The 19,142-nt window shown below is 43.4% G+C and overlaps 1 protein-coding gene and 1 long non-coding RNA gene across 2 annotated transcripts in view; one reads left to right on the top strand and one right to left on the bottom strand.

Moving 5' to 3' along the window:
• Positions 1–19,142, bottom strand: part of slc30a6 (solute carrier family 30 member 6) — an 80,489-nt gene that overhangs the window by 38,267 nt on the left and 23,080 nt on the right. Inside the window, exons 5-6 of the mRNA XM_035795326.2 lie at positions 3,150–3,192; positions 2,901–2,966 (exon numbers count right to left, since the gene is read on the bottom strand). Coding sequence (XP_035651219.1) covers positions 2,901–2,966; positions 3,150–3,192 — 109 coding nt within the window. The remainder of the gene's footprint in view (positions 1–2,900; positions 2,967–3,149; positions 3,193–19,142) is intronic.
• Positions 14,982–17,223, top strand: LOC127910643 (uncharacterized). Its single transcript, XR_008075593.1, has 2 exons — positions 14,982–15,220; positions 16,830–17,223. It is a non-coding gene; the product is annotated as an uncharacterized LOC127910643 (long non-coding RNA).

Here is a 19,142-nt window from a genome sequence, read left to right as displayed (position 1 = left end):
TGGTGTAGCATGATAATAAGCAGAATTCAATATTCCAATGCAAGAAGCATCTACAGATGGACTATCCAAATAAAGACCGAACACACACCCACACTGAATACACACAATATATGAGCAATCAAGCAAAATGACTGACATCAGAGAAGGTGCTTTGACTCATGCATTTTCATTTAAACTACTGAAAGACTACTAAAATCCTTGAAAATAGATTTAACAAAACATTTGTCACTGACCTCATTGTGTCTTATGAAAACCTCAACAGAGGTAAATATAAACATTCTGTGAAACAATAGATGTCCATAAATAAAACAACATACAATGTATGAGTTTTGGGACTGGGTGACATGATGCACAGGACAATTCCCTGTAAGCCTTAATGGAAGTGCTACTGTATCATTTTAATCCCAGATAACACAAATTACCATTCATCTTCAAAAACTGTTCCCCTGACCGGGATACAAACCAGTACGCCATCTTCAGCCTCAGTGGTCTGCCCAAAACCCAAAGACAAACCACAATACAATACTACATCAGTTGGGTTGATGTCTACTGGCAACTAGAATATCAAAATAAAACTCATTTGTGTAAAATGTTGCATACCCAACTTCTGTTTTGCTAACACACCATAGCACTGGCCACAAAAAGCAGAACACAAAAAGAGGGCGAGGCATCGCATATCCCCAAAATGAAGCCTAATGGGTTGTTTGGGCAACAGAGTGCCATGTCCCATTCTGTGGGGCCGTCAAGCCAACATCCAAATGTCACTGCAAACTGCAAACAGACCCTTTAGTTGAACCCAAACACACCCCTGTAAAACAAAGGCTCGTTATTGACCCCCCAGCTCCGCCTGCTCAGCCTAGCCAAGTTCACAGAGAGTGTAGACTATTGTTTTGTTGGATATATTGTTTTGTTCCAGTTTGGACGCCAGGAAAAGTAGTGGCTGCCTTGGTAGCAGCTAATGGGGATTCAAATAAAATGCAAAATACTGCATTAGGGGCTGAGCAGAGAGTAACAGAGAAGTGGCGCGTGGATCCCAGTACTGTACTACCGTGAGCCTTTTGGGGGGCCCTAAGCACGATTTGGTTGCCCCCCCACCCTAAAATTGTTCAAGTTAATTTCCTGCAATTCTGCACATCTTGCCATAGGCCGGAGAGAATTTAGTAATTTTATAAATAATTTCATGCAATTCTACTCATTTTGCCATGGGGTGGAGATAAACATTTGCTGTTTTAAAGCGAATTTCATGGAATTCTACACATTCTGCCATGATTTATGCCATGTTAAAATTATAACTAACAAAATCAAATGGGGGTCCCCTTGATGTCAGGGAGTTGCAGAGAAGTGTACTGCTGTACTGCTGTTAGGGGCTGAGCAGAGAGCGTCGTGAACCCATTAACTCACTGGGATGGAAATCCATATCAATGAGCTCGTCCTAAACCTGTCCAAAAACTGTGGGAACAAAACGACCACTAACAAATTATGAATACGCTTTTCATATATATTTAAAATCATACTGAATAATGTTAACCAAAAACAACAAATTACAACCGGGATCAGCTTTGTATATGCATCATTTTCAGTTATAAAATATTATTCTTTCTGTTCCACAAAATTTGTGGGGCTTACATTTTGAAATTAAAGGCATGGAAAAATACATCTCAAATTCCATATCTCAGTATGTGATCATTATACTCTTGTACATTTATACCAATGTTGAAACCTTTCCAGCTGTAAAGGGGCAATCAGCAGTTGCTACATAATTTTTTTTTTGGACTTATGATATGTACCCACTGATTACTGAAGAAAATAACTTAGAAATGCCGCATGAGCTTAGTTCAACTGTCGTACCCCATCAAGGCAACAGTAAACATGTTGTCCCTCGCCCCCAATTCGTGATAATTATTAAAATTATTAAAATGTATGTTGCATGGATTAATGAGAGAGAAAGAGACAACAAAAAAACAAAGTATTTTTCTCCCCTCACTTGAAATCAAAACTTGATAGCTCAAAATCGACGGGATGTCAGAGAACGGACTCCACTGCTTGATAGGAAGAAGCATTGATATAAACAGGATTTATTTTTATGGGCAGACGAGACAGTTATACTGATAGTAGTCTCGCTAGACTAAACTAAAAGTAACAGAATGGTCCCATGTCAATGAATTGACTGAAATATTCACATCGATCGTTTGCATAAGTGTAAACGGTCTCTATACAGTAGGCATGTAAGACACTCATAGGGCATTTTAAATTATTTCACTGTGAGTACTCGCTTAAATTATTATCAAGTACTCGCAAAAAAAAACAAGTTGAGAATATCTAATGCATGCACATTTATGTAAAAAAAAGAATTGTGACAAGTTTTGTGACAAAATACCAGGCGGTTATGTAGTGTCATCAAATCATATAGGAAGGAAGAGTAGCAGCATTATATATTTTTTTTAATTCTATTCCCCACCACAATTGTGGGGGACAAAAAGTATAATTTGCCAGAAAATCTCATTGCCGGAGCTTATAGGTCCTAACAGGAAACTTGCTGTTCATGACTGTAGCTCAAATGGGACAGGAGATATGTTTGTTCAAAGTTTGGAATTGCAGTCAATTACTATAGCATCCCTTGGGCCAATCAGAGTTATTTTGTAAACTAATGTGCGAACAGACGGAGACAGATCCATAGTCGTTGTCGTACCCCCAGGGGCTTAAACAACCTAAGCTGCGTTGGTATGTAAGATGTAAGTGTTGTATCACATACATTAATGCATACACACCACAAATGAACACCACACATATTATTCATAATCAATACAGGCCAATGGAAACACGATCATTTAATGACTACATTTTTAAAATCAAGATTAATAGTGGGGGCTACTGTAGAATCAGTGTGCTAGTGGACTTACCCAAAAGAGAAGAGCTGACTAGGCTTCTTCATTGCCACCCAAGAGCTCAGCAAACAGGTGATCAGACTGTGGGCCAACAGGTACACACACATAAGTCATAATGACTAACAACAACAGCTCAACACAAGCAGTTGCACAGCAGTAAAAAGAGCTCAACACAAATGTTAGGTACACAACTTAGCTTAGTGTAAAACTTCTTCAGACAGCGATGACAAAACATAATGAGCCCCAGGATTCCCACTTACTCACCTGAAGAGATCGAAGATGGTGAGGTACGTGAATGCAGTTAAGGCTGAAATGAAAGACAAATAGATGATCAGTGAGTGCTATATTTTACTTGAAATTATTAGAATAGAAATCAAGGAAGTATTGTTTTTGCTCTGTAAAAGCTATTGCAACACCTTTAAGTATGAAGCTGGTAGCTGCAATACACCAGCTGAAAGAATATAGCCTATTTTGGTGAGATAAACCACAATTGAATATACTGTCAATCAACAAGACAAATGTGATACGTCGGTCGTAACACCTTTAGAGTACCAGCCATTTCACGAACACACAAACATTAATATCCTTTGGTTGACAAAAACTGTGTTATTCCTAACCAGTAGAGATGACAGTGTAGCTGTGGTGTCTAAGTTAAAATGCCAACTCCCACGCATGCACATAAACAAAGTCAGTAATTGTGAATACTCAGTGAACAGGCCTTAACCAGTCTCCAGCCATCTACTGCTCTCCAATGTATCTATACTTTAAAAAACACATGGAGTAAACTCCCTGGTCCTAGGGGGCACTGTAGAGTAGAGAAGCAGTAGGCTGGATGGCGAGGAGGAGACAGAGGTGGAAGCAGAGTGATATCTGCCGGCCTGCAAACCCGGCTTTATGTAAGCTGAATATGATGGAGAGATTAGCAAAGCTTTGCATGGAGAGGAACATTTTGTTTTCACACTGCTCTACCATGTTGACTAAATTGAGTTGACGTAATCCATTATCCGTTCACCCAGTGGATCTATCGGACTGACTGAGCTCTGCTTGTTCTGTCCAGGCCACGCTGCCACAGTGACTGTGTCACTGCAAGAGCAAACAGGTACATGAGATCACCTCAAATAGGGTATCATCCCATATGGCTTTTCAACTGTGGTCCAATCCTATAAAATCCACTGTGGTACAGGCATTAACATTAGGTTTTAATCATGTGAATGTACTAGAACATCAGGGAGGACATAGGCTAGACTTGCCTATTGGTAAATAAATTATCCAATTGGATGAGCCCTGGTGCTAGGCATGGTCTATTCACTCAATGATTAGAAGACGGACCATGTTTAATAAAACAATAGAGGGTGAGATTTTCTTCCGGCCATATCAGCTCAGCGCCTTTACAATATACTTTACATCCATCACACAGTGTTCAATTCACGACACATTGCATCCGTTAGGACACATATCCTACCCAATTGTCTGAATGAGTTTAACGCTAAGCAGTTTATACACTTATCCACCTGACTGTCTCTGCTCTCTTTTGTTTTAAAATAGACTTCCCTCCAAATATCATGGATAGAAACACTGGCACTCAAAACACTTGTCTGGTATCATGCAGCACAAGTACATTAGTCATAACTTCGGCTCCCTCCGGAGCTGAACCCAATATGTGAAGCATAACGTGTCCAGATTAAAGGTCATTTGTGTATGTTTGTAGACCTGATCAATGGGAGATAAAAAGGAGCAGAGTGGAGGAATATGACCCGGGAGCTGCATATTTAATGATGTCTGCAGAGCAGAAGTCCAAACAAGTCTGATCAGCTGACCGTGCCCCATGCCTTTCTGCCATCCCAGCCACAGCTCAATCCCAGCCCCAGCCCCAGCCCCATCCTCACCCCCTAGCCCCAGCCCATCAGTCACACCCACCCCAGGGAACAAAATCCATTAACGGCATTAAGTGCTGCCTGGTTATCGGAGGATAAGCAAACGTTAAAAGGCGCCTTTGGACCATTGTTGTGTATCACCTTTCCCTGGGCCAGGCCAAGTTGGGACAATTTCACACAGGTATACACTAGGGTTGAATGGCGGGAACACAGTTTCTGAGATCAACCGCCCAAAACTAGTATCTTTTCCCGGGATAAATAACTCAGAGAAACCGGTCAATTATAATACATTTTTTATATCAACAGCATGACGTGAAATGGAACTGTTAAATGATATACAATGACTAAATTGGTCTTCTCTATGGCCTTCTCTCTGCATGATCAAATCATCAATGCTCATGGTGGGGACAGTCAGCCCATCTCAGTTTGGAGTGCCGTTTACAATGGATGTAAAACCTATCATCTCATCATGGTAACTTTTTTTCTTGTGACAGGTAGGCAGGCCTACATTTTAAAACAGCCTATCACTCAAATATCATTGCTTTAAATCAGAGCATGAGTGAGCAGTCTCTCCCTCTCCCCGCATCAATTCCATCCAAAATAGATAGATATCTTGAACAGGATTAATCTAGATGTCCCAAATACCTCTTTCAGGTAATAAATTCAATGGCCTCTCTTCATAAAACAAAAAACACTCCTTAGCTCTTGGGAGTCCCATGCAGGAAAAGCTAGACTAGAATAGCTTGCTGGGCATTATTTTTGTAGCATTTCTTTTACCAATAGACTATTCGAAGAGGGACGCTAGCTCTTGTTTGCTGAATGTTAAATACAGCAGCCCATAGAACTCACGGGTAGATTGAAAGAAGAGTGAACGTACGATGGCGGTAGGCTATAGAAGTTATTTATCCAGACCAATAACCATTCAATCTTGCATTTTATTTAACTAGGCAAGTCAGGATTAGTAGGCAAGTCAAATTCTTATTTACAATGACATCCTACATATGGCTAGCTACATTTCTGACAGAAAAACATCAAAGCCCATAGACGACAGAAAAACATTAAAGCCTCTAGATGTAGCTAGCTATATGCTCTCTTGGGTAAAGCTCCAGTAGGCTAATCTTTTTGAGTGTGAATTGTATTATCTGGACTGGATTTACACACCTCTTTCAAACCATGATAAAGCTGAGAGAACATATAACCCTAGCTATATGCTCTCTTGGATAACGGCACAATCATTTGGGCTTTTCGAGCTTGGGCTCATAAAATATCTTTAATGTAGGGGTCATAAAATGTATTTAATGTATGGCTCATCAGCCCTGAATTTTCGATCAAAGCCTATTTATATGCTTTAAACTGAAACTTACGGTTTTGGGCGGGAAGTACCAGGTTAACCCGGAGAAAAGTGATTTTTCTTGGGATGGAACATTTGTAAAATACCTGGAAAATATTCAACCCTAGTATACACTCATAGCACCCTCACACACAGCATCTCAGATAGGAGAGATTTGCTAACTGCAGCTGTGTGGGCTGTCATTGCGCAGAGAAACACGCATCGACCGGGGCATCTCGGGTGTCTGTCGACGTGGCACATTAAAACAACAATAAATCGCTCCATATGTAAACTAAAAGCTTTATTGACTTACTACATAGAAACACCTGGCAGGGGAAATGGGAGCCGTGCAAAGGAAGCTGCTGCTGGTCAGGGCCTGTGCTGACAGCCACGGGGGGGACCAGGGAAACACACTCAGGGCTGCCAGCTACATAGCATTGAGAGCTGAGAGCACACACACTACAGATGTGACAACATTTATTTTTATTAAATGTTTAAACCACCCTTTTTATAATTTAAGTGATAAGAAAAAAGATCATGACATGACGTGAATTCCAGGGCCCCCACCATCCGATCTGGAGCATGAAGTCACAAGCCCTGGTCTACCCTAGAAAGCCTATATACAGTGGGGCAAAAAAAGTATTTAGTCAGCCACCAATTGTGCATGTTCTCCCACTTAAAAAGATGAGGCCTGTAATTTTCATCATAGGTACACTTCAACTATGACAGACAAAATGAGAAAAGAAAATCCATAAAATCACATTGTAGGATTTTTAATGAATTTATTTGCAAATTATGGTGGAAAATAAGTATTTGGTCACCTACAAACAAGCAAGATTTCCGGCTCTCACAGACCTGTAACTTCTTCTTTAAGAGGCTCCTCTGTCCTCGACTCGTTACCTGTATTAATGGCACCTGTTTGAACTTGTTATCAGTATAAAAGACACCTGTCCACAACCTCAAATAGTCACACTCCAAACTCCACTATGGCCAAGACCAAAGAGCTGTCAAAGGACACCAGAAACCAGGCTGGGAAGACTGGATCTGCAATAGTTAAGCAGCCTGGGTTGAAGAAATCAACTGTGGGAGCAATTATTAGGAAATGGAAGACATACAAGACCACTGATAATCTCCCTCGATCTGGGACTCCACGCAATATCTCACCCCGTGGGATCAAAATGATCACAAGAACGGTGAGCAAAAATCCCAGAACCACACGGGGGGACCTAGTGAATTACCTGCAGAGAGCTGGGACCAAAGTAACAAAGCCTACCATCAGTAACACACTACGCCGCCAGGGACTTAAATCCTGCAGTGCCAGACGTGTCTCCCTGCTTAAACCAGTACATGTCCAGGCCCGTCTGAAGTTTGCTAGAAAGCATTTGGATGATCCAGAAGAAGATTGGGAGAATGTCGTATGGTCAGATGAAACCAAAATATAAACTTTTTGGTAGAAACTCATTGTGTTTGGAGGACAAAGAATGCTGAGTTGCATCTAAAGAACACCATACCTACTGTGAAGCATGGGGGTGGAAACATCAGGCTTTGGGGCTGTTTTTCTGCAAAGGGACCAGGACGACTGATCCGTGTAAAGGAAAGAATGAATGGGGCCATGTATCGTGAGATTTTGAGTGAAAACCTCCTTCCATCAGCAAGGGCATTGAAGATGAAACGTGGCTGGGTCTTTCAGCATGACAATGATCCCAAACACACCACCCGGGCAACGAAGGAGTGGCTTCGTAAGAAGCATTTCAAGGTCCTGGAGTGGCCTAGCCAGTCTCCAGATCTCAACCCCATAGAAAATCTTTAGAGGGAGTTGAAAGTCCCTGTTGCCCAGCAAGAGCCCCAAAACATCACTGCTCTAGAGGAGATCTGCATGGAGGAATGGGTCAAAATACCAGCAACAGTGTGTGAAGACCTTGTGAAGACGTACAGAAAACGTTTGACCTCTGTCATTGCCAACAAAGGGTATATAACAAAGTATTGAGATACATTTTTGTTATTGACCAAATACTTATTTTCCATCAGAATTTGCAAATAAATTAATTAAAAATCCTACAATGTGATTTTCTGGATTTTTTTCTCTCATTTTGTCTGTCAGAGTTGAAGTGTACCTATGATGAAAATTACAGGCCTCTCATCTTTTTAAGTGGGAGAACTTGCACAATTGGTGGCTGACTAAATACTTTTTGCCCCACTGTATATACACTGCTCAAAAAAGGGAACACTAAAATAACACATCCTAGATCTGAATGAATGAGATATTCTTATTAAATACTTTTTTCTTTACATAGTTGAATGTGCTGACAACAAAATCACACAAAAATTATCAATGGAAATCAAATTTATCAACCCATGGCGGTCTGGATTTGGAGTCACACTCAAAATTAAAGTGCAAAACCACACTACAGGCTGATCCAACTTTGATGTAATGTCCTTAAAACAAGTCAAAATGAGGCTCAGTAATGTGTGTGGCCTCCACGTGCCTGTATGACCTCACTACAACGCCTGGGCATGCTCCTGATGAGGTGGGGGATGGTCTCCTGAGGGATCTCCTCCCAGACGTGGACTAAAGCATCCGCCAACTCCTGGACAGTCTGTGGTGCAACGTGGCGTTGGTGGATGGAGCGAGACATGATGTCCCAGATGTGCTCAATTGGATTCAGGTCTGGGGAACGGGCGGGCCAGTCCATAGCATCAATGCCTTCCTCCTGCAGGAACTGCTGACACACTCCAGCCACATGAGGTCTAGCATTGTCTTGCATTAGGAGGAACCCAGGGCCACCCGCACCAGCATATGGTCTCACAAGGGGTCTGAGGATCTCATCTCGGGTACCTAATGACAGTCAGGCTACCTCTGGCGAGCACATGGAGGGCTGTGCGGCCCCCCAAAGAAATGCCACCTCACACCATGACTGACCCACCGCCAAACCGGTCATGCTGGAGGATGTTGCAGGCGTCTGCAGACTCTGTCACGTCTGTCACATGTGCTCAGTGTGAACCTGCTTTCATCTGTGAAGAGCAAAGGGCGCCAGTGGTGAATTTGCCAATCTTGGTGTTCTCTGGCAAATGCCGAACGTCCTGCACGGTGTTGGGCTGTAAGCACAACCCCCACCTGTGGACGTCGGGCCCTCATACCACCCTCTGCTTCTGACCGTTTGAGCAGACACATGCACATTTGTGGCCTGCTGGAGGTCATTTTGCAGGGCTCTGGCAGTGCTCCTCCTGCTCCTCCTTGCACAAAGGCGGAGGTAGCGGTCCTGCTGCTGGGTTGTTGCCCTCCTACGGCCTCCTCCACGTCTCCTGATGTACTGGCCTGTCTCCTGGTAGCGCCTCCATGCTCTGGACACTACGCTGACAGACACAGCAAACCTTCTTGCCACAGCTCGCATTGATGTGCCATCCTGGATGAGCTGCACTACCTGAGCCACTTGTGTGGGTTGTAGACTCAGTCTCATGCTACCACTAGAGTGAAAGCACCGCCAGCATTCAAAAGTGACCAAAACATCAGCCAGGAAGCATAGGAACTGAGAAGTGGTCTGTGGTCACCACCTGAAGAACCACTCCTTTATTGGGTGTGTCTTGCTAATTGCCTATCATTTCCACCTGTTGTCTATTTCATTTGCACAACAGCATGTGAAATTTATTGTCAATCAGTGTTGCTTCCTATGTGGACAGTCTGATTTCACAGAAGTGTGATTGACTTGGAGTTACATTGTGTTGTTTAAGTGTTCCCTTTATTTTTTTGAGCAGTGTATATATATTTTTTTACATACACACACACACACACATATATATAAAAACACACACATATATATAAAAACACAACTGTTGATGAGATAGAGTTGACCCATCAAACTTGACCCATCAGTAACCAAAACCTGAAGTTAGCAGTGACTACCAACTCTCACTAAGAAACTTTCACCAGACCACTAAATCAATGGAGTAACTGCTTGAAAGAAAACCTGACCTCTGAGATCAACATTTTTATTTACCATTCAGTGGAAACAAAGTGAAGATGGGTACACAACTGATTTAGGAGGATAGTGTTCTGATAATGGTCAAGGTATAGTGTTGTAACCACAGAATTTAATAAGATTGTATTTTTATGGATTTAACTACAACTTTAAAAAGCTGCAGGTTCTATGTAAAGATTTCTCACTTGTTCACTCTTGACAGTTGGTGTTTCACAGCGCAGCGCCTAAAGACAATTATACAAGGTGGCCCTACTGTTGTCAGAGTGACAGGCTACACTGAATCCTGATGGATGAGGCTAGTAGGATGTAGCCCTCTGTGAATAGGAAGACATGGGTGAGCAGCACATAGTTTTTTCCAAGAAGGAATAGGCTTGTGTAATGTGAGGCTACAGATGGAGACTGGAACTCTACACTTTAAGTAGGCTGTCAGAAATGAATAGGGGTACAAGGACAGGCCCCTGAGGAGCTTCATACCAGCTTGTAGTGATATCGTCCCCTGCCCTGGAGACAGGAGAGCGAGCTCCCTGCTCCAACCCTGAGCTGAATACACTCTCTCTGGCCAGACTTGGCTTGGATAGGATTCTGTTGTGAGGGTGGATCTCAGTCTGTGCCTGTGGAATGTCTTAGGTGTCTTACTACAGTCTCCTCTTTATTTAACAGCAACAAAACCAGACGCCGCTATTAGATTAGCTCATTTCGGACGGATGGTAGCTCTAAAGAGATTACATAAGACGAGGCAGATGAGGACATACATTAGCTTTACTGAACATATAGTCGTGGCCAAAAGTTTTGAGAATGACTAAATATTAATTTTTAGTCTGTTGCCTCAGTTTGTATGATGGAAATTTGCATATACTCCAGAATGTTATTAATAGTGATCAGATGAATTGCAATTAATTGCAAATTCCCTCTGCCATGCAAATGACCTGAATCCCTAAAAAACATTTACACTGCATTTCAGCCCTGCCACAAAAGGACCAGCTGACATCATGTCAGTGATTATCTTGTTAACACAGATGTGAGTGTTGACGAGGACAAGGCTGGAGATCACTCTGGCATGCTGTTTGAGTTCGAATAACAGACTGGAAGCTTCAAAAGGAGGGTGGTGCTTGGAATTATTGTTCTTCCTCTGTCAACCGCAGTTACCTGCAAGGAAACACGTGCTGTCATCATTGCTTTGCACAAAAAGGGCTTCACAGGCAAGGATATTGCTGCCAGTAAGATTGCACCTAAATCAACCATTTATCGAATCATCATGAACTTGTAAGTCGCTCTGGATAAGAGCGTCTGCTAAATGACTTAAATGTAATGTAAATGTAAACTTTAAGGAGAGCGGTTCAATTGTTGTGAAGAAGGCTTCAGGGCGCCCAAGAAAGTCCAGCAAGCGCCAGGACCTTCTACTAAAGTTGATTCAGCTGCGGGATCGCGGCACCACCACTACAGAGCTTGGTCAGGAATGGCAGCAGGCAGGTGTGAGTGCATCTGCACACACAGTGAGGCGAAGACATTTGGAGGATGGCCTGGTGTCAAGAAGGGCAGAAAAGAAGCCACTTCTCTCCAGGAAAAACATCAGGGACAGACTGATATTCTGTAAAAGGTACAGGGATTGGACTGCTGAGGACTGGGGTAAAGTCATTTTCTCTGATGAATCCCCTTTCCGATTGTTTGGGGCATCCGGAAAAAAGCTTGTCCGGAGAAGACAAGGTGAGCACTGACATCAGTCCTGTGTCATGCCAACAGTAAAGCATCCTGAGACCATTCATGTGTGGGGTTGCTTCTCAGCCAAGGGAGTGGGCTCACTCACAATTTTGCCTAAGAACACAGCCTTGAATAAAGAATGGTACCAACACATCCTCCGAGAGCAACTTCTCCCAACCATCCAGGAACAGTTTGGTGACGAACAATCCTTTTCCAGCATGATGGAGCGCATTGCCTTAAGGCAAACGTGATAACTAAGTGGCTCGGGGAACAAAACATTGATATTTTGGGTCCATGGCCAGGAAACTCCCCAGACCTTAATCCCATTGAGAACTTGTGGTCAATCCTCAAGAGGCGGGTGGACAAACAAAAACCCACATATTCTGACAAACTCCAAGCATTGATTATGCAAGAATGGGCTGCCATCAGTCAGGATGTGGCCCAGAAGTTAATTGACAGCATGCCAGGGCGGATTGCAGAGGTCTTGAAAAAGAAGGGTCACCACTGCAAATATTGACTCTTTGCATCAACTTCATATAATTGTCAATAAAAGCCTTTGACACTTATGAAATGCTTGTAATTATACTTCAGTATCCCATAGTAACATCTGACAAAAATATCTAAAGACAATGAAGCAGCCAACTTTGTGGAAATTAATATTTGTGTCATTCTCAAAACTTTTGGCCACGACTGTAGTGTCGACATCACTTAGTTCTAGCCTATTAGCTACATGTCTATGAAAAAGGCTAACCCCATGGACCGATTACCTTTAAATCACGGCGTGCTTTACTTAGACAGATTCTAAGTAAAGCAGATGTGATCTTCCTGATGTGGTCGTTTGGGGAATAAAGTAAGTGAGTTCATTATAGGCAAAGCTGAGAATCATTTGGAACAGACAGTGAATCTGAATGTAGGACTGTTCCCTTTACTCATAGCCCTGTGGGACTCAATGGCTTCACCAGCTGTGCTCTAACGTGGAAGAAGAGGAGGGGCCTGGGGACTAACCAACTCTCCCTTCACCGAAAACACACACAGACACACACTTATACACAGCCGCACATGTACACAAACAAACACACACTGTCAAACAAACACACACTGACAAACAAACAAACTCATGGACAGTTGTACACACACATGCTGCAAGAGCCTAACGAGGACAAGCTCAGTCTCAAGTCCCACACACACATTCTCTTTTTACATCACTGTCAGTCACACTCTCTTACCCACATACTTTTTTGGGGGGCATCTGCATAGAGTTTGCCACCATGCCAGTCTCCCGAGAGCCACACTGGGCCAGCAGCTCAGACTAGGGGGGTTGTCCGACAGGGTAAACCCTTTCATTCAGCTCTCTCGCTCCCTGAGCAGGAGGAAGGATGGAGATGGGGAGGATAAGGGAGGAGGAGGGGTGTTTATAAGCCTGCAGAACAGGCACTTGACCTCCTTTCGCTTGGCTTCCTCCAGCTGTAGAAATACGGTGTACGGCGGGAACACACAGTCCCAGAGACTAGTGCTTCTGACAGGATGCTGTCTGATATAAAGGAGCAGAAAGACATCAGATGCACCAACTAACACAAAAACAAACATAACCTATAACAAGAAAACACACTCACACTGATCAACTAACCTCTCTGTGTGCGTGTGTGTGTGTGTGTGTGTGTGTGTGTGTGTGTGTGTGTGTGTGTGTGTGTGTGTGTGTGTGTGTGTGTGTGTGTGTGTGTGTGTGTGTGTGTGTGTGTGTGTGTGTGTGTGTGTGTGTGTGTGTGTGTGTGTGTGTGTGTGTGTGTGTGTGTGATCCATAACACCATCAACGCAGAAAAGTCCTGAATTTCCAGAAATCACAAAGGAGCATTTAAAAATGCTTAAAAGTAACCCTCTATAATCATCCAGTATAATCCCCTGTATCAATTTAGCATAATAATTGGCATAGTAAACAAACACAGTATAAGAAGGGAATAAACCTAGAGGATCATTGGCCTTGAAAACAACAACTTTGTGCAGTCAGTTTGTGTTTGTCTGTAATGACCTACACAACCCACTTTCCCCAGCGAGTATTGATCCAGCTAAAAGAAGTGTTTACAAAAGAGGAATGTGCATATCAAATTAAAGCATTTTTCAACAGCTTGAAACTTTATCTAGTCTAGCGGTGCAAAATATGATCTGGACCAGCTGACAACACCAAACAGCATCCTGTAGACTCATATGTTTTATTCTGAAAGGCTACGGAACAGCTCACCACTTTAGGATAAGTTACACACACACACGCACGCACACGCACAAAATGCGTTTTGAGGAAGAGGTGAAAAGAGGACGCAAAGAATCAAGGAAATACAATTTAGATTCCCCTCTGGAAACGTCCCAACACCACCTTTTAAGGTACCATTATCGGATACTTGCCGTGCGCTGCTTGGCGACATCCAAAAATCACACAAATGCCTACTTTGTAGTCCTACAGACTGTCCCTACCTCTGACACAGTGGAAATCATAATTACCACAGAGCAGGTGACAAAGGTTTTTAAACAGCTGAACCCAAGGAAGGCCTCAGGGCCAGATAATGTGAGCCCATTCCTCCTCAAGACCGCTGAGGAGCTTGGCCCAGTCTGGCAATCCATCTTCCAGTTATCCCTCGACTCACACAGACCTGGAAAACATCTCACATCATCCTCATCCCAAAAAAGCCATGCCCCATGGAGCATAATGACTACTGACCAGTGGCCCTGACCTCAGTGCTCATGAAATCTCCAGAGAGAATAGTGGTTCGGTACCTAAAACTCTCTGTGGATAGGAATGTGGACACCTACCAGTTTGCCTATAGAAACGGGTGCAGTACAGAGGAGGCAGTGACCACCCTCACACCTGATCCAGAAACACCATGACCAACCAAAAACCTACACCAGAGCACTCTTTATAGATTCATCTGCCTTTAACACCATACAACCACGCCTTCTCCTAACCAAAATGAAAGAACTGGATATTAACCCACACCTCATTCACTTCTATCACTCATTTCTCAGTGACGGAACTCAGTTGGTCAAGGTAAACAACACTCTCGCCCCCTCCTGTGGTCACCAGCTGCGGGGGCCCGCAAGGTTGTGTGAGCTCACCCGTCCTCTTCATTCTGAACACCAACGATTGCACAAGTCAAAATACCAAGCATCACATAACTAAGTTCTCATATGACACCGTCCTGCTGGCCTTAATAGGTGACAACAGCAACCTCCCTCTGTACCTAGACAGTGTAAACAGCCTGGTGTGACACAAATTCTCTGGTCCTGAATTTTTTTAAAGAAACACATGTCGTCGTATTTGACCCCACATCAGTGGCTGACCGGAACCAAGTCATAATTCACAGTGAACAGATCCAGCAGGTCGACTCGTATAAATATCTGGGAGTACATGTTGACAATGACCTGAGATGGAGAGTCCATGTGGACTGTGTGCTAAGGTGCAACAACGTAAGTACTTTATTTGCAGGCTGAGGTCTTTCGGGGTAGGCTCAGAACTTCTAAACTTGTTTGTGTATTGTATCCGATACACGGACAAGTTCTGGCCTGGTTTAGATCTTATCTGTCGGAAAGATATCAGTTTGTCTCTGTGAATGGTTTGTCCTCTGACAAATCAACTGTAAATTTCAGTGTTCCTCAACGTTCCGTTTTAGGACCACTATTGTTTTAACTATATATTTTACCTCTTGGGGATGTCATTCGAAAACATAATGTTCATAACTTTCACTGCTATGCGGATGACACACAGCTGTACATTTCAATTAAACATGGTGAAGCCCCAAAATTGCCCTCGCTAGAAGCATGTGTTTCAGACATAAGGAAGTGAATGGCTGCATACCTTCTACTTTTAAACTCAGACAAAACAGAGATGCTTGTTCTAGGTCCCAAGAAACAAAAGAGATCTTCTGTTGAATCTGACAATTAATCTTAATGGTTGTACAGTCATCTCAAATAAAACTGTGAAGGACCTTGGCGTTACTCTGGACCCTGATCTCTCTTTTGAAGAACATATCAAGACCATTTCAAGGACAGCTTTTTTCCATCTACGTAACATTGGAAAATCAGAAACGTTCTGTCCAAAAAATCTGCAGAAGAATTAATCCATGCTTTTGTCACTTCCAGGTTAGACTTTCCGGCTACCCGGATAAAGCACTAAATAAACTTCAGTTAGTGCTAAATACGGCTGCTAGAATCCTGACGAGACCAAAAAATTAGATCATATTACTCCAGTGCTAGCCTCCCTACACTGGCTTCCTGTCAAGGCAAGGGCTGATTTCAAGGTTTTACTGCTAACCTACAAAGCATTACATGGGCTTGCTCCTACCTATCTCTCTGATTTGGTCCTGACGCAGGCCTCCTAATCGTCCCTAGAATTTCTAAGCAAACAGCTGGAGGCAGGGCTTTCTCCTATAGAGCTCCATTTTTATGGAATGGTCTGCCTACCCATGTAAGAGACGCAAACTCGGTCTCAACCTTTAAGTGTTTACTGAAGACTCATCTCTTCAGTGGGTCATATGATTGAGTGTAGTCTGGCCCAGGAGTGGGAAGGTGAACAGAAAGGCTCTGGAGCAACGAACCGCCCTTGCTGTCTCTGCCTGGCCGGTTCCCCTCTTTCCACTGGGATTCTCTGCCTCTAACCCTGTTACAGGGGCTGAGTCACTGGCTTACTGGGGCTCTTTCAAACCGTCCCTGGGAGGGGTGCGTCACTTGAGTGGGTTGAGTCACTGATGTGGTCATCCTGTCTGGGTTGGCGCCCCCCCGTTTGGGTTGTGCCGTGGCGGAGATCTTTGTGGGCTATACTCGGCCTTGTCTCAGGATGGTAAGTTGGTGGTTGAAGATATCCCTCTAGTGGTGTGGGGGCTGTGCTTTGGCAAAGTGGGTGGGGTTATATTCTTCCTGTTTGGCCCTGTCCGGGGGTGTCCTCGGATGGGGCCAGTGTCTCCTGACCCCTCCTGTCTGTCGGGGGGCTAGGGTCAGTTTGTTATATCTGGAGTACTTCTCCTGTCCTAGTCGGTGTCCTGTGTGAATTTAATTCTCTCTTTCTTTCTCTCTCTCGGAGGACCTGAGCCCTAGGACCATGCCTCAGGACTACCTGACATGATGACTCCTTGCTGTCCCCAGTCCACCTGGCCGTGCTGCTGCTCCAATTTCAACTGTTCTGCCTTAATATTATTGGACCATGCTGGTCATTTATAAACATTTGAACATCTTGGCCATGTTCTGTTATAATCTCCACCCGGCACAGCCAGAAGAGGACTGGCCACCCCACATAGCCTGGTTCCTCTCTAGGTTTCTTCCTAGGTTTTGGCCTTTCTAGGGAGTTTTTCCTAGCCACCGTGCTTCTACACCTGCATTGCTTGCTGTTTGGGGTTTTAGGCTGGGTTTCTGTACAGCACTTTGAGATATCAGCTGATGGACGAAGGGCTATATAAATAAATTTGATTTGATTCTTCTCCACTATCCAGAGTGCATTACTGCTTGGTACAACAGTGTCACAGTACAGGCAAAAGCCAGGTTAACAAGTCTGCTGAAAACTGCCTCAAAAATAAATATTTGACTCAACATTCCAGGACATACACAAAGGCATTGTTGGCAGAAAAGAGGGATGCAGTTTAATACAGGATTAATATAATTCACCAATATATTTCTTGATAGCAATATTTTTGGGACTATCAGGTTGTAAATCACAGTTGGCTGGGTACATTGTTTGTTGCTTCCATTCGGGATGTACGGTTTCACTTTCAATGACTTTGAATGTCAATACAATCAAACTACCAAGGGCAATGATCACCAGTCAGTCATAACATGGCTAGCGTATCTATTTATGCAGCAAGCTAAAAACACGGAGCCTAACGTTAGCTAGATAGCAAGCTGCTAGGAGAACGTCATGTCATGGGAGGAGTGATTAAGTGACTTTTTCCCCCTCATATTGTTTCTTATCAGTGGCTATTCAAAGCTACAAAGGCAGGGGTAATTTGGGTATCTAGCAAGAAGTTGAACAACTGTTATCCAGTTAGCATCTCTTTCGTTGGCAAATTCACTCTGGCTATCTACCCCAATTTCAGAGCACACTCGTCTGTGTTCCAGAGCACAGAATAACTAATGAGTTGACGTAAGCGCAAAACCAAACCAGAAACCGTGGATTGATGGCAGCATTCGCGTGAAACTGAAAGCGCGAACCACTGCTTTTAATCAGGGCAAGATGACCGGAAACATGACCGAATACAAACAGTGTAGCTATTCCCTCCGCAAGGCAATCAAACAAGCTAAGCGTCAGTATAGAGACAAAGTAGAATCTCAATTCAACGGCTCAGACACAAGAGGTATGTGGCAGGTTCTACAGTCAATCACGGATTACAAAAAGAAAACCAGCCCCGTCGCGGACCAGGATGTCTTGCTCCCAGGCAGACTAAATAACTTTTTGCCCGCTTTGAGGACAATACAGTGCCACTGACACGGCCCACAACCAAAACATGCGGACTCTCCTTCACTGCAGCCGACGCGAGGAAAACATTTAAACATGTTAACCGGCATCCCCAGCCACATCCTCAGAGCATGCGCAGATCAGCTGGCTGGTGTGTTTACGGACATATTCAATCAATCCCTATCGCAGTCTGCTGTTCCCTCATGCTTCAAGTGGGTCAGAAGTTTACATACACTCAATTAGTATTTGGTAGAATTGCCTTTAAATTGGGTCAAACGTTTCAGGGTGCCTTCCACAAGCTTCCCACAATAAGTTGGGTGAATTTTGGCCCATTCCTCCTGACAGAGCTGTCAGGAGTTCTTTTTGCACTTTTCGCACCATTGTTTGTACACATGAATGTGGTACCTTCAGGCATTTGGAAATTGCTCCCAAGAATGAACCAGACCTGTGGAGGTCTACAATTTATTTTCTGAGGTCTTGGCTGATATCTTTTGATTTTCCCATGATGTCAAGCAAAGAGGCACTGAGTTTGAAGGTAGGCCTTGAAATACATCCACAGGTACACCTCCAATTGACTCAAATGATGTCAATTAGCCTATCAAAAGCCATGACATAATTCTCCGGAATGTTCCAAGCTGTTTAAAGGCACAGTCAACTTCTGACCAACTGGAATTGTGCTACAATAAATGGTGAATTTATTAAATGGTGAACTATAGATTGATAACAAGAAATTGGTGGTGGTTGAAAAACGAGTTTTAATGACTCCAACATAAGTGTATGTAAACTTACGACAAACTGTATTTGCAGAAATCCATTCAGGTTTATTTTGTGGCTGTTTGCAAATGCGTTCTTATGATTTAAAGTCACACTGTTGCAACTGCCTGTAAACACACAGTCCAGTTCAAAGTGAATGATGGTAGGCCCGTGTGGCAAAAGGCATATTTGCAT

The sequence above is a fragment of the Oncorhynchus keta genome, chromosome 2 (assembly GCF_023373465.1).
Source record: "Oncorhynchus keta strain PuntledgeMale-10-30-2019 chromosome 2, Oket_V2, whole genome shotgun sequence".
NCBI lineage: Eukaryota > Metazoa > Chordata > Actinopteri > Salmoniformes > Salmonidae > Oncorhynchus > Oncorhynchus keta.
This window is presented reverse-complemented; position numbering and strand designations above follow the sequence as displayed.